This window comes from Protobothrops mucrosquamatus, unplaced genomic scaffold, assembly GCF_001527695.2.
Source record: "Protobothrops mucrosquamatus isolate PMUCROS unplaced genomic scaffold, P.Mucros_1.0 scaffold972, whole genome shotgun sequence".
NCBI lineage: Eukaryota > Metazoa > Chordata > Lepidosauria > Squamata > Viperidae > Protobothrops > Protobothrops mucrosquamatus.
Window position 1 is genome coordinate 177,275 of NW_015387215.1, and position 15,614 is coordinate 192,888.

The window sequence follows — 15,614 nt, forward strand, 5'->3', positions numbered from 1 at the left end:
AATCACAGAATCTATCTTCTCTGAGATAGTCATGCTGTAATCTCTTGCATTTTTCTGTAGGATGAACTTCAAGGAATTGAACCCTTGAGTGAATATGCAATTGTCACAGGCTTATATAAGAACAAAACTCTTTGTCCTAATCCTGAAGACACATGTGATTTTGTTAGGGCTGCCCATCTAGTGTCAACACCTTTCCATGGAATAACAGAACAGAGAAATCAGCTGGATGACAAACTAGAGCAAGAATGTCTGGAATCTAAGACTATACCTCTGAATCAACAAACAGCTGTTTGTGAAGAACAATATGAGGAATCCATCTATGTGAAAAAACTGAGGTAACTCAGTTGGGAGGTCAACAGCTTTTGAATGTTTATATAGGATTGCGCACACAACTGTCTTGGTTGCGTATATGGTGGCTATATGTACAGATTTTCATGATGGTTCCCAGATCGCTTGCCTATTATTCTGCTATAAAATTAGAAATAAATGCTAATTGCTCATGATAATATTAAGAGAATTATATATTATCCTCACTGCATCCAGGAATTTCTGTTACATAAAATTCTGTGTAAACTTGAACCTTACACCTTGCCTCATCATGAGCAGAATTTCAAGACAAAATTATATTTGAATGCTGCTACTAACAATAATTCACAGATTATGTTAAAAAAATAATGCATTAAACACTTTTCTCCCGTGCTTTTTAATATCTGTATGTGAAACTGCTGGGAAATGTGATATGCAGCTCTGGAATAAAGTGGCATCTGAACATTAATGATATTCAGCTCTACTACCATTTACCTTCTAACTGCAAGGAGGTTCAGAAAAAAAAATAACCAGTTTAAATATGTGGCCTTTGGAGTTGTTGGCAGCTTGAATAAATTTGCAGGATGTAAATCTGATACAGTTGTTTTCCAATTATGTGTAGTCCAATTTTGGAGGCAAGCCAAGAAGATACCAGATCTTCAGCATCTTCAAGTTCCCCAACACAAATCTCTACTGTTAAATTGGAACAAATTCCCGAGAAACTGGAATTGATTCACACTACTGATGAAATCACCAATGATGTTGAAAATGCCTCTGGTGAGTCTGCAGCTGACAACTTAATTTCTTATTCCAGGCTTAAAGCATATGCCTAATAAATATACATTTATAACTGTGTTCTACAAACCATTCAGCAAAAGGAGTTGGTTAATATTTCTTTAAGGGAGGGTATCATGCTACTGGCCTTGGAAGAGGTGGTACAACCTCTCAGTAATCTCCCGATGTTCACTCAGTCTCCAGTCTTCATTTTTTGTAAAACAGTTGCTACATGTGATTCATTAATAAGGGCAATTGATTCAATTAATAATTGAAAACTCTATTAGCAATATACCAGGAACTGTTTGAGGGACTATTTGCAAGGCTTCTTAGCATTAGTGGTCTGTGAGCCACACAGGTTAGCAAAACTCAATCCTGAGTTTTACAGCAGAGCAACTTGACTTTTGCTGTTCTGCACCCCCACTTATTCTTTCATGTCTTTGAAGGGGTGAGGGATGCTTGGACACTGTCTCAAAGTTAACTGGATTCTTGGTTCATGCAAAGCTGTGTTATATATTGTTAACGGTAACAATACCAGGTCAGGCTGGACAATGTTGTCAAGTATAAGGCAAGAAAATACACATTGGTAATATAAAACACATCCTGCGGGGGGGGGGGGGACTTATTTGAACAGCAATATTCAATTGCTGTGTATTTATAGAGGAAAATTGCTATGCAGTATGGAATTGTTATCTGACAGATATATGGTTTGGGTTTTCTTTTTTCTTTTTTAGATGACTCTTCTGAAGGTTTGCAGCATGCTGAACGACGCAAACAGTTCTTCCAACCTCTTCCAGATATCTTGACCGAGGCTTTTGGCTTTAAACAGGAGGATCAGATTATGCCTTGGATAGAATTGGGAAAAGAAGTTAATTTGGGTGATTATAGTTATAGTCTTTTTATGGTATAATCTGTTTTAATAATAAATTCTAGAAGGAGAGTGGAAAAGCCATGAGCAGCATGTAACCCCACATCCCATTTGCGATCGCGATCCCCTTAGAATGTATGAAGTGAAATTGTTTAATCTTTTGTTAAAATGGAAGACTTGAATCTTGCTAAGATGCTCCCTTTTTAAGTCTGGTTGCACTAGGTCGGTTTTTCTTTTTTCATGTTGGGTTTCTAAAGGAGAAAAAAAACCCAGTCTCTTCTGCTCTAGTGATGTCATAAGCAATACAGAAAGGCAAAAGACTGCCTCTAAGGTAGAAAAATTTGCCATTTCTGCATTGTGATATATAAAACATTGGGAACTCAGTTAAGCCAGTATATAATTTTTTTCTTCTAGTTCAATTTGCTTGAATTCATTAGCTATTCTATGTGGATGGAAAAAACACTATCAGCATTCAGTATTATTGTGATGTTTAACTTGATTACTAAATTACCAAATTTACCCTGGGTGGGGAGTACCTGTCCTTTAAATTACAGACTAGTTTTATATGCCCAGAGTAGGCCCTAAGAGCCAATAGAGAAAAAGAAGGGATTTTATCAAGTTTGGGGTGGGAAGAGGATTTGATTAGGGGTTAATTACTTCAGGCAAGGTTGAAAAATGATCTGTTCTTATTGTTTTCAATTTCAGATAAGTAGTTGGACCTTGGATTAAAGTGTAGAACAGATCTAATCTGTTACTTAAGGCTAGAATTGTTATTAGGGTTTTTTTGTACTTTATTTTATCTCATTTTTAATTTACCATGTTACCATGCAGATGCTGATCTTTAACAAACTTGATGAAGTGTATTTTGTGAACACTGAATAGTTTACCTGACTCTAATTGATGATGCCTTAAATTCCAGTGATACAGGGAACCACAGAAAGTTACCTAAAGAATTCAGCTATTCGTCTTGTCATATTTAAAACATTTATCCTATCAAAGGGTTAAATGTACAGCAGGCAACAGTGTCCATATAAGGTTGAAAATAATTTAGGAGAGGTGTTTCTAATCTTGGGCAAACACAGTGCTTTCCTACTATTCTTTAAAGCAGACATGTCAAACTCGTGACGTCGCGCAACGTATAGGGACGATTTTGCCATTGCCGGCAATGGGGTGGGCACGGCTTCCACGTGACGCGTTTGGCCTTTGGGCTGGCAGTTTGACACCCCTGCTTTAAAGGATTCCAGCTTTTTTCAAACTGCCTCATGAGCTTGAGGAAAAAAAATGCCGCTGTAAGAAGCTGCCTCTTTAATGCAGCTTTCAAAGCAGGGACAACTTTGTGCTCATGCAGAAGTCTGAAAAAAGCCTGTTGCTTTAATTAATAGCAGGCAAGTGCGGTGCTCATGTGAGGTTTGAAGTACCTCTGTCAAAGCATTTATGAAGCATTGCACAGTACAAATAAATATGCAAGTAGTGATGTTGGTTATGCAACCCTCCACATGTGATCCATTGTACTATCCTCCCAATAATTCCAGGTTAACAAAGAAACTCTAGAGATGTGTAGAGATGTAGGGTTTTTTAGAATTAAATATTCATATGCCCAAATATTATTTCTAGATGTGTAAGGGTATTAGAAACATGAAGTGTTCTAGTAATGATTTGTTTTGAAAACAATTCTGTTTCAACAGGAAATGCTACTTACCATGTTACTCATGAGTATTTGATCAGTAAGCAAAACAAGATATTCTCTGCTGTATCAGCTGACATTACAAATAAGGATTCAGCAGCATTTTTAATAAAGGTATAATTATTTTATTCTGATCATCCTTTAATTAACTCTTTCAAACTCCCATATATTCACTGACCACTTATGAAGCCCTTTCATCTATCCCTTTAATTTTCAGTGCAGTTCTCTTGCTTCTGTTCTAAAATGACAAGTTACCAAAGCCCCTAAGATTGTTTTCTAATTAAAAACAAAAATGTATTCCTTTCAAACAACAGTTAAAAATACAAAAAGATTATCACCATAAAAAGTAGAAAGGCAACAAAGGATTTAACTTTTACTACTGCCTTAAGCCGAACAGTAATGTTATATTTTTTTTAAAAAAAAATCATTCAATGAAAAGTAAGGTGAAATAAAATTGTATTTTAATTCTGAAGCATAAGAGTTCAGGTCAGAATGAAACTTCCATTTGTTCTGTCTGCCTGAACTGTGTCCCAGATTTTTTCTAGGGAGCTTTATTTCGCTTATTTGGAAAGACATATAGTTGCAAATGATGTTTTGCTAGCAGATTGATACTATTAGATATAACCAATTCATTTTAATTCAGTCTCTGTAGTTTCCCTGCATGATGTGGGCCACTCTAATCCAATTTTAATTGCTCATCCCATCTCTATTACCTGGGTGGAATTAGGCAATGTTTTCAGATTTTCTACAGGCAGTGAAGCACAGTGGTCATAATAGAATACCTTTCTATGGTGAAACTGCAATGTGAGCATGGTATTTCAATTGCTGTAATGAGATCTGCCATATTGGCTCAACTTTATCTGCTACATAAACACACAATTTATTTACTTGTCTATCTAACTTATACAACCGTCTGTCTCACAAGCAAGTAACTCTAGGCTGCGTACATTAACTATAGTTTGTACATTATCAGATAACAAAATAATCACTTAAATTTGGAGAAGTATAGCTGTTGAGGTCTGAATATTAGGAAGTCATAGTTGTAAATATTCTTTATGCAGGTACATTCTGAGCCTGTGCCATGGGACTTCTACATATTATTGCTACTTCAAGAGCGCCTAGGTGCTGAATTTGACCAGAACTTTAGTCAATACTGCACTTGTTTCTTATATCACAATGGCTGTGTGACTCTCCATGAGACAATATGCTCTCTCACTGTTCAGGTCAGTGTGTACATTGTTGAGTGAGTGGGAGTTGAACAATTTGTTTATACTTGCCTTCATGTGTAAGTAAAACAGCTATATGAAGAATTGGAACTGAAGTAGATGATGCAAAATAAAAAAAGGGATATGACTAAGAAAAGCAAGCTTTAAATGTAGGCATGATATTTCCAAGATTTAATTAACTGAGTTGGGATCAGGGTGGTGGAATGTTTTCTTATGCCTAATCTTTATTCCTCCCCCCTCCCAGGATATGATCCAGCATGATAAAGCTATCCCTCAAGAAGTGATATTGCTGATCATTGAGAACCTCCTAGAAGTGGTGGAAAAATTGCATAAAGCAGAAATAATCCATGGGAATCTGAATCCAGAAACGTTGTTCTTGGGAGACAGGTTGGCTGTCTTTCTTTATTGACCTCAAGCTTTGTGCTTTTAGACTGGCACTTTTCAAAATAATATTCCAAGTAGATGCAAGCTTGATTTTGAGCAATGTATGTCACTAAGGAAAAAATAAGAGCATTATAATAATTAATTCTAAATTGGTATTGAATAAGGACAATCTAGACACTTGGGTCAGTAAATTCAAATTTAATTGTATTCTATCCTAACTTGTACCTAGGATTTATGAGAAGTTCACCAATCCATTTGGAGCCATCTCTGGCCTTCAGTGTTATTGATCACAAACATATAGGTGTAATCATTAATAGTCTAGTTTATGGAGAACTGGGTGTCACATATCAGTTGTACAGCGGAAAAAACTTGTATTAGGAAATGAACTTATTTTAAACATTGTGTAAACCAGGGGTCTCCAATCTAAGGACTGGGGCCTGGTACCGGGCTGCAGCCTGTTGGCCACTGGGTCCCGGGAATGGCTGGTCCTAACCCCCCTACTCATGCTAGCACCGCTGTGCGAGTGCCGCAGGTGCACATGGCCCGCTTGCACATGCGTGCGGGCACTAGCGCCCCCACCATGCACAGGCCTGCTTGCGCATGGCCCACTTGCGCATGTGCAGAGGCTCTAGCACCCTTGCCATGCATGTGGGCGCACATTTCCCTGCTCCTCCCTTTCCCTCCAGGCCACCAACCCAGAAAGTTTGCAGAACTCTGTGGTAAACCATGATTTGCTTGATTATTGTTTACAGGAAAAAAAAATCGGATAGTTTTCATAAATTAGTATTGACTGAGGAAAATGAACTGTAAAATAAAGCGTCCATGTGAAAAATGTATTTATCTGTATATACATATACAAAATCCCAAAGGTGCTTTTTCAGGAGGCAACTGGACTTTCTTGTTTTTCTTTGAAGATGTTTCGCTTCTCATCCAAGAAGCTTCTTCAGCTCTGACTGGATGGTGGGGAATGGAAGGATTTATATTCCTATGACCAGCTTGTCTGCAAGGAGTATAAATCCTTCCATTCACCACCATCCAGTCGGAGCTGAAGAAGCTTCTTGGATGAGAAGCGAAACGTCTTCAAAGAAAAACAAGAAAGTCCAGTTGCCTCCTTTGGGATAACTATGACCTGGATGACTGAGGATCTCCATAGAAATACATATACAAACATTTTCTGTTTAAACTACCCTTTCATGCACATAAACACGGTGAACATCTAACGGCAGCAAAGATAAATTATTCTGCAATGCCCTATGGAGTTCAGTGGCACTTTATTCCAGATAAGTATGGTAGCCTTAGTCTCCTCTTTACCTTCCATTTGCAGAAGATGAAATCTTCAGTGGAATAATTCTTAACTATAAATATTCTTTGCTAATTAAGGATTTGATTTCAGGCAACCTTGGTCACATAGTTGGGTTTTATGTATAGAGGAAGTCTCCATTGTAGACACTCATTCTCCATCTTTTAAAGGCAACAAGAAAAGAACAGGGCTGATGTGATTGCCTTTTTTTGCCTCGGAGTAACCAGTACGGTTTCACATGCATACATACAAATCCATCCTTCTTCCAACCACTTGCTTTTATTATCCTCACCTGCTACCCATAGACGTCTTTTCAATGATATGTCCTATGGCAGTATTTTCATCAAATACAAAATACCTCTACACACGTGTGTGTGCGCACACAATCCACAGATAATTGATTAATTGAAGGGAAAACCTTGTTTTTCCTTTACATCAATACACCATTAAAAATGAAGCAAATTCTTATTGCAAACGCTAGAGGGAAGCAGTAAGACAGATGTGTGCAAATACTGTACCATTCAATTAAACTGCACATCTGCTCTCCTTCAGGATTTACAATCCATTTGCCATGGAGAAGACTAACAAAATTCTGAAGATAGTGGATTTCTCTCACAGCCTAGATTTACAACGAGAGCCAACTGTGAATTCATTGAAAAGCTTCCCAATAACTCACACCCAGATTGGACAGCAGATCTTTAATAAAAACACCCCAGTACATCAGGTAAAAGCCCATTTTTCTTGGTAACTCTTATTTAAAAATATTTAAAATTTTTGGATGTCTTACTAGAAAATCCCAGAAAAAAAAATACGGTTGAAGTTGATGTAATATTTCTGGAGCAAGCTGCTTCTAAACATTACTTTTTTATTATATGATTCGAATGATTCAAGATTATGAAATTACAGATAATTATTATTAACATAGAAATCCTTTAATCATTTCAGGTGGACATGCTTGGCATTGCAAACACTGCCCATTTGATTTTGTTTGGGGAATACCTGCAAGTTCATTGGGAAGAAGACAGATGGAAAACTAGTAGAGATTTATCTCAGTAAGTATTTAGCATTTCAAAAACTCTTTGCCTTTTGTTTCTCATTCTAGATTCACCATGACAGAAATACTATTAATTGAGAGAAATGACATAAATATTTAAATCAGAATAACATGTTAATCAGTTAAGTAATTGTGACAACCAAGTGTGGTCCTGGGACTTAAGTATATGGGACCCAAATTTACATTTTGTGTTTCAGGGTGTTGCTGTACTAAACTGCAGTTTAATACTATTTTTTATCTTAATATCAACATAACAAATAGGCAACTTGGACACTTTGTGTGATTACCGTGTGATTTGCATGGGGTTGTTTGAGAGACCCAGCTTGCTTTGGGTCCCATTGATTAAGCATGTCATGGTTTGTCACAGTCAGCCAGATATTTAGACTGGATTTGGCATTTTTGTCCACCAATCAAGTCTTTCCTAAAGACCTGGGAAAGGCAGATATTGATATTTGATAGTGTTAAAGGTATCGTCACAGGATGTAAGCTGTTCTGAGTAAAGCTGCCTTTTGCAATTGACTGATGGTGATTTGGTCTATGCCAACAGTACTCAAATGGTGCTCCAGATGTTTTGGGATTGTACCCAAGGCACCTACTGTATTACATTATTATTAAATTTATTTGCCACCCATCTTGTGGTCTGGGGTGACTCTGAGTGTCTTACAATGTGATAGTGCATGCAGATATCCCTACAATTATAAATATAAAAAAGATTAAAATACAAAAAATTCAAACAAACTAAAATCCCTGTCTTTGGAGCGGAGAGATGGTGGTTCCTTCTCACCAATCACCTCAAGCCAACAGCATCTCCTTCAGGAGTCCAACTCGATCAGCATAGCCAAGTTTTGAGGTTTTTTCTGAAGAGAAATGAGAGGGGGCGAATCTCACCTCCTGTGGCAAAATGTTCGGAAGGGCAGGGGCCATTGGCAAAAAAGGTCTCCTGGATCATACCAGCTAAGATTCCTAGTAGGCCTCTTCTGTATAGTGTAGTGACCATCTTGCCTGTGTTCAAACTTTCTTTAAAAACCTGGCTTTGAGCTACTTAAGGTAGAGAAGATGTGGAAGAATGGTTTACTACCTTGGATGGGTTTTGTTTTATATATTTTTTTGTTTTTATAGAATTGATTTTTTTCACTTTGTAAAGTTGCCAACAGTAGTTTGGAGTTGGGTGGCCCAGAATTTTGATTAAACAAATACCGCTAAGATGTCAAATAATTTAAATGTCTTTTAAACAATGAAGTGAGAAAATAAAAGTTATTTCATGTTTTTAATAGAAATATTAAACTTGGTGTCAACGTTAATGTAGAATTGCAATGTGAAAAAAATGCTCAGGGACACTTTGTGTGCTCAGTTATATCCTGCTGAGTCTATAATTTAACCCTAATATATTTACGGACAGAATATCAAAAATAAATGGGCCTCTTTGTTAATCAAATAGTAAATACACTTTTTCCTTGACTCTGTTCATTTATATCTGTTGAACTTTGACAGACTATTTTTTTAAAGGTATCTTGAATAAACTGATGGCAGTGACAGATGCATAGCTGTCACTTCAAAGTGCTGCTGAGGTCTTCTTAAAGATAAAAGAATACCAATGGAGATAGCATGTTTCTTAATTGCAACACATTCTTGAATGCACAAAATTGTTATTTGTTTTAGCCATGGTTTGTTGAGTAAGCATAGTGGTTATACTCACATGCCAAGCCAAAACCAAGCGAACCACATTATGTCTTAGCATAACATATGAATCCAGTCGCTGACTAACAGGATTAACTACAACTGCCTTCTACGGCAGAAACAGTTAATCCCTTTAACCAAAAGGGTGGATGGATTGGACCTTCCCCATTCAAGAAGTAGAAACTAGAGGCTACCCGTCACAATATTGTGGTTTTTTACTTCTTCCTATGCTTTGCATTTAGCCAAAGAATGATCTAGTACCTGGAAAACACAAACATTTTGTTGCTAAATATCTGTACCAGAAACATTTATAATAATTTTTAATACTGAGAATATGGCAGTCAGCCATTTGAAAGCAAAGTAGTCTTTGAAAAATCAGTGTCTGCCTTTTGAGGTCAAAATAAACAGATGCTTTCACAGCCCTATAGCTTATTCCAGAAACTGTTTCAAGTACTCTAAAGCAGAGATAAAGTTTCTCCATAGGCTTTGAGTAGCATGCCCAGGTGATACACTTGGGGGGGGGGGGAACTGGAGACATCAATGTCATTAGTCACTATATGCTTAACCACACTGAAATATATGGAGAACTTAATGAGGTCCTTGAAGTATACACCTTTGTCCTTCAAGAGGGGCCAGGTTAGCTAGAAGTGGTATGTGTGACTCTTTGCTTTGCACTGTTGCTTACAGATTCTTCCAAGATATTGTAGTTCTCAGGTGGATAGCATAGATTCCTGATTAACTGCACAGACTTCAGGTGGCTTTCATGAACTCATGTATTTGCATCGTCAGCTTAGTTTCTTTTGGATAGCAGTAGTTGAGGCTAAGAGAAAAGCCTTTTGTACACTGTTTTGAGCTGTTTGGACAAACGATGGAGTAAAAATACTATTTAAGTAGCCTCTAAAAATCCCTTCTTGAAGTGAGACCCCATGTTCTATATGGGGGCTATGGAACAGGTTTTTCCAGCGTTGAGAAGTTTAGGATAAGACATACCTGGGATAACCCCACCTCAAGTAGTAGTGCTGCCCAGACCAGTAAGGTGGTATAACCTCAGTTGCTTAAGGGCTGAGTAAATTGATGCAGACTGCTTCTTACCTCTGTTCAAAATCAATGTAATCTACTGTTTAGCCAGTATAGTATACTGGTTAATGTGTTAAATTTGAAACTTAAGTTCATGTCCCCCATACAATCATGGAGCTCATGGAATGACTGGCAAGATAAATGATAAAGAATGCTCCCTGGCTTGAAGGCTTGAAATTAAATTTGCTATATCACTTCTTTCTTGAGCACATGCATTAAAAGATATAAAATCAGAATTCAGCATTTTACAATATAGAGAGTATTACTTGTTTATTCTTAGTTAACTTGATCTTTGTTAATATAAGTAATTAATATTTGGTGCTGTTTCCAAGTTTAGCTGTAGATTAGTGGCTACTGTCCTACAGTAGTCTTTTTCTACTGTATTTCCAACTGCTTTTCTTAAATTATATTATCTTCCTTTCTATGCACTGCTTGAGCCAGATCCCTTACCAATTCAGCAGAATTCCCCCCACCCCTCTTATAGCTAATCGGTCACTTTATCCATACAGTATGGCTTTAACTGGGGAATAATGAATGCCTAAGACATTCAAGAAACTTAGAGCTAGTTAATAGCTTGGGTAGTTTAATGAGATGAAAATCTGAGATGAAAGCTTATGGCTAGTTAATAGGTAACTCAATGTGTGAGAATGTAGAAGAACAATTGATTCATTTTTAGAGAGCTTACTTACCAACATATGTGTAACATATTTCTGTTGACATTTAGTATAATTTTATTTATAACTGAGAGAAAATGGTTTTTTTTTAACTGAAATTTTTTAAAAACTTTCACAAACATACTGTTAATTTGATAAAAGAGGATAGAGGAGAAAAATACTAAGATAAATATTTTACAAACTAACTAGATCTACATTTTTAGAAACATATAGCAGTTTGTGTATATGGGAAGTAGGGCTACCTGTAATATTTGGGCTATTGTTTAATGATGTCTGTGACAATTGTAATTTGAGGCAATCTCTTTTCCCACTTACAAACGTCCTGCTGAGGCTCTTAACCTTGAGGATGATGAGTATGAATATGTACCTTTTACAGGAGACTTGATCTCTGGAGACAGACCTGAACATAACAATTGGATGAGGGAGATGGAGTGCAAGAAAAACAGTTCAGATGGTTTAGAAAAGTGCATTAGAAACAGATTTGATCTTGAGGTTCATGGTGGGTAAATAGGAGAACTCGTGGTAATGGAAATCATTGGATTTTAGCAGGCAGAATCTAAGTTTAAATTTAATTAAACTCTAATTATTTTAATTAAATAAACTTTAAATTTTAAGTTTAATTGTAAAGCTGGCCAGATTAGTTTTGAAGAATTTGCTGTTACCTAACACGTTTCACAGAATAATGTTAAGTATTTTATCATCAGTTCTCCGGAGTACAGACAAGGTATATATTGATTGATTGAATCATTGCAATTGGCCTGAATTCTACTCACCTTTTTATCACATGTTGGGATTCAGAATAATCGCATAAAATTTGGAGTGTCTGTATTAGCCTTTTCTTGGATGATTTAAGCCACCATGAGATGTACCAAGAGCTATCCTACTGAACTCTTTCTGACCTGCAGTGTTAAATTGTCCATTTATATACTTATTTGCCTTTAACTTTATTTTAGAGTACTTATTTTTATCATTTATACAATCAAGGGAATGTATAAATTCTTATTTCCTACAGGTTTCTTTCTTAGAGCTATAAGTCATCATGATAACTCATATTTGATAAATTAAGCTACCCAGTTTTAATATAGATAATCTGTTGGTATTTTTTTAAAAAAATAAGGTTGCCTTTTTATAGCGTTTCCTTTTAGGGGTGTGCTTTAAATAGATGAATGTGCATCAACAGCTTCATTGAACTGGATAATGAAATTCATATGAAGAGTTTTCAAGCAGATCTAAGCAGTATGCTTGTGGTGATCAGACTGTTCAGAATATCTACTGAAATATTTGCATGAATAGTGCAGGAACTCCTTATTCCTGTCCCTAAATTGATGCTTATATTGCACAGATGGAAGGTTTTCAGTTAGATAAATTTAAAGTGTTCCCAATAATGCTCTCTTTTCTGCCTAAGCACATTAGTTCCCTAAATAAACTTATTTGCATTACATTACATTACATGTGGGTTTACAGTTTCAATTACCATGCTTTTTGTTTCAACGTGAATTATTCTGGCCCTTCAGATGAAGAGGGTTTTTTGACCTGGTGGTGGGGAAATTCAAATCCCAACTCCATTTAAATTGAGAAATAGTTTTGCTGTTTATAATTTGTCCTTCTGCCTCCTGAGGTTAACAATCCATTTGATATCTATGGAGATTCTCAGTCATCCAGGTCTATTTGATAGTTTAAATCAAGAATTTTGGGAAGCAAAGAACAGCTTGGTGAGAAAGAAATAGGTTTTTTTATCCTTCCTCTAATTCACCTGATCTCTGTATTCTGTATATTATTACAAAGTAAGGGATTCAATTCCCTATTAGCAGCCTGTTTGCAGAAAATAACTGAAAACTAATAAAAAAAAATATGACTTGTATCTCCATGCTGACCAAATAGAAAGAGAGTTGCTCTTTCTTTCAGCAGGCACATACATGCAAGATGATATTTTTGTGGCAATGTTCAATGTGTGCATAATTGTGATTTTGCATTATTACTCACCCCCTCCCCTTTTCCAAAACTAGTCAGTAGAAACAAAATACAGTACACAATCTTCATTTTACGAAAAAATGGTTCATTTTAGGAAGGTGCACTGCATCAAGTGTTCATTCTTGGAGCTGTTTATTGTATCAAAACCTGCCCTTTGAATAAACAAATGCAGTGAAATGATGTAAAAATGAAATAAACGGCAAAAGTAGATTTTTTAAAAAGTCTAGTTACAGTATTGTGGTTTTAGACAATTAGACTATTTGTTATGAGATCTCTGCAGATCTTTTACCCTGTTTCTGAATTGAGATGTGTTTATGTCATATTTGAAATTTTGTATTTCACTTTTGAAATTAACAACCTTTTTCGAAATCATGAAATCCTACATGTGCATAGCAATTAATATTAACTCATAATTTTATGCTCTGGATCCAATTCAGTTCATGCTTAGAAATAAATTACTTCTTGTGCCAGCTTTTAATTTTTTTTCATAATGAGTAGAAGGCATAATATCCACAAATAATTTCAGTACTTTCAAAGTTTCTGTATATTTCATCATATTTAACTACTACATATGTCTACTACATAATGTGGTTTATGAAATTAATAATAAAGCATCTACATCTAAGTGAGAACTTTATGGCTACATTCAAGGACAACTGAGAAAGTGCTAATTTATATAAGAATCTGGAAGTGGCAGTGTGCAGAATACTCTCAAAAAAGCACTTTTTTCTTCTTGTTTAGGTTCACTGTTGGTGATTTGTGGAATACATTCTTTGACAAAATTCTGAATCCAAATGGGAAATCTACTGTGCCTCTTCTGCAAGATCTCAGAGAAGAGCTGAGCAGTTCATTTGATGGTTCTTTCCCCGGACACCTTTGTGATTTCATACTAAGCTGGAAGACTTCCTTGATGTTGGAGACATGATTCTGACATAGAGAAAGTGCCCCTCTTAATATCTCCCTACCTTTCTCTTCCCCTTTGTACCACCTAAGACAAATGAAAGCTTATGCTTGATCTTGTTCCCGTTAGATATGTAAACAATAAGAATATTTTTCACAATTATTTTCTCATAGGTTGTCAAATGAAGATTAGCTGATGCCTTATATTGCACAGATGCCTGTACAGTTGCTATCTATTGGTAGTATTCTATGCTAGCTTCTCTATAAATGTCCTGAATTGATTGCTTTGTAATATCTTAACTTTTTCATCCTTAAACTGTTGTAAATCACTTGTTTGTTTGTACTCTTTCTGTGTAATCACTGTTCAGTAAAACTGTTTTGTTGCCACTATGAAAATTTCTAGAATTATTGGATGAATGAAAATTTTTGACATTCTTTCTAGTTTTTTGCATCTATTTGGATTGCTAGGTTTATCTGAACATGTTCGTAAGCTATGTATCAAAAAAATCCTGGGAGAGGCAAAATGCCAACTCTTTGATGTGATGTTAGTTACATAATTGGCATTTCTCTACTTTTAGTGGAAGGGAGGAGGCGAAATTATTCCTTTGCCTCTGCATTAGTACTGCCCCCTCTTCTGCCGCCTAGGCTGCTATTTGGATCATGAAGAAAATTCTACTTTGGACAGTAACATTTATGTCAGTAGCAGTATTAGATCATTGATTGCCATGGATCTCTTCCTCAAATATTAATACATTCATTTGGCAGTCTAAATTGTCTCTAATTTGTACAGGTTAATTCTGTACCTATAAAATCATAGGATAAATTTCTACATTTGACTATAGATGGAAGTTGCAATCTGCTAATAGAGAACATTCCAATGTTATGTAGTAAAGCTGCCAACACTTATTCTGCAGCAGCTTAATCTCTCCTGTGGTGATTCCTTTAGAAGATGGTTTGGATCTCATCCTTGGATTATTTTTCATTAAAATTTAGTTGGTAACAATGAACTAAATTGATGGCATTAGCCCTAACCCTTTCATAATAGTTAATGACCCTATGGTAATGACTGGTCTCGGTGCATATTATAATATTTCCCAGTGGTGCAGATTATTTTCTTACTATAAGAATACAGGTAATCTGCTTACAAAGTTGGTTAAGAGTGAATATCTTGACAATCTTTTAAAAAATAGCTTTGCATTTTCTGCTGCTGCTTTTTTAAAGTTTTTTTTGTAATAGCACAGATCTCATCAAACTTGGTAGAGTGTCCACATAGACATGTGGATGTAGAAGACCTGTTCAATGTTGTATACTTGGTCTTTCAAAATACTTGACAAATCCTTTTATGGATTGCTAATTGGTTAGAAGAAAAATGTAAATATTTACTGGCAGTTTTCTTACTGGAGGGAAATAGGAAACGGAGTCCTTGAAATTCTGTGTATAATGTATAAACTGCTTCTTAGCCAGTTGATAGTTAGCTTGACTCAGGATAAGCAGTAAGCAGGTTAGATTTGGAGATGACACCAATCAATGCAAGGTGATTAAAAACAGGATGTTGTGAACATTTTAGAAAGAGCTCTGGGTTAATGGCCAACCAAATGACCAATACAGGTCCATTTAATTGAATATAAAATGTATTTTGGGCAAAAAAAATCCATTACAGTAATTGATATGGGGCGTAAGCTATCTGTAACTAAAGAGGTCCGTATATAGTACATTTTG

At 35.9% G+C, this 15,614-nt stretch overlaps 1 protein-coding gene across 1 annotated transcript in view; it reads left to right on the forward strand.

The window, feature by feature from the left end:
* Positions 1–14,273, forward strand: part of BUB1B (BUB1 mitotic checkpoint serine/threonine kinase B) — a 27,812-nt gene extending 13,539 nt beyond the window's left edge. Inside the window, 10 exon segments of the mRNA XM_015819740.2 lie at positions 61–335; positions 929–1,083; positions 1,815–1,958; positions 3,634–3,746; positions 4,694–4,855; positions 5,103–5,245; positions 7,095–7,266; positions 7,488–7,594; positions 13,737–13,879; positions 13,882–14,273. Of these exon segments, the coding sequence (XP_015675226.1) occupies positions 61–335; positions 929–1,083; positions 1,815–1,958; positions 3,634–3,746; positions 4,694–4,855; positions 5,103–5,245; positions 7,095–7,266; positions 7,488–7,594; positions 13,737–13,879; positions 13,882–13,931 (1,464 nt within the window). The 3' untranslated portion in view covers positions 13,932–14,273.
* The last annotated feature ends 1,341 nt before the right edge of the window (positions 14,274–15,614 follow it).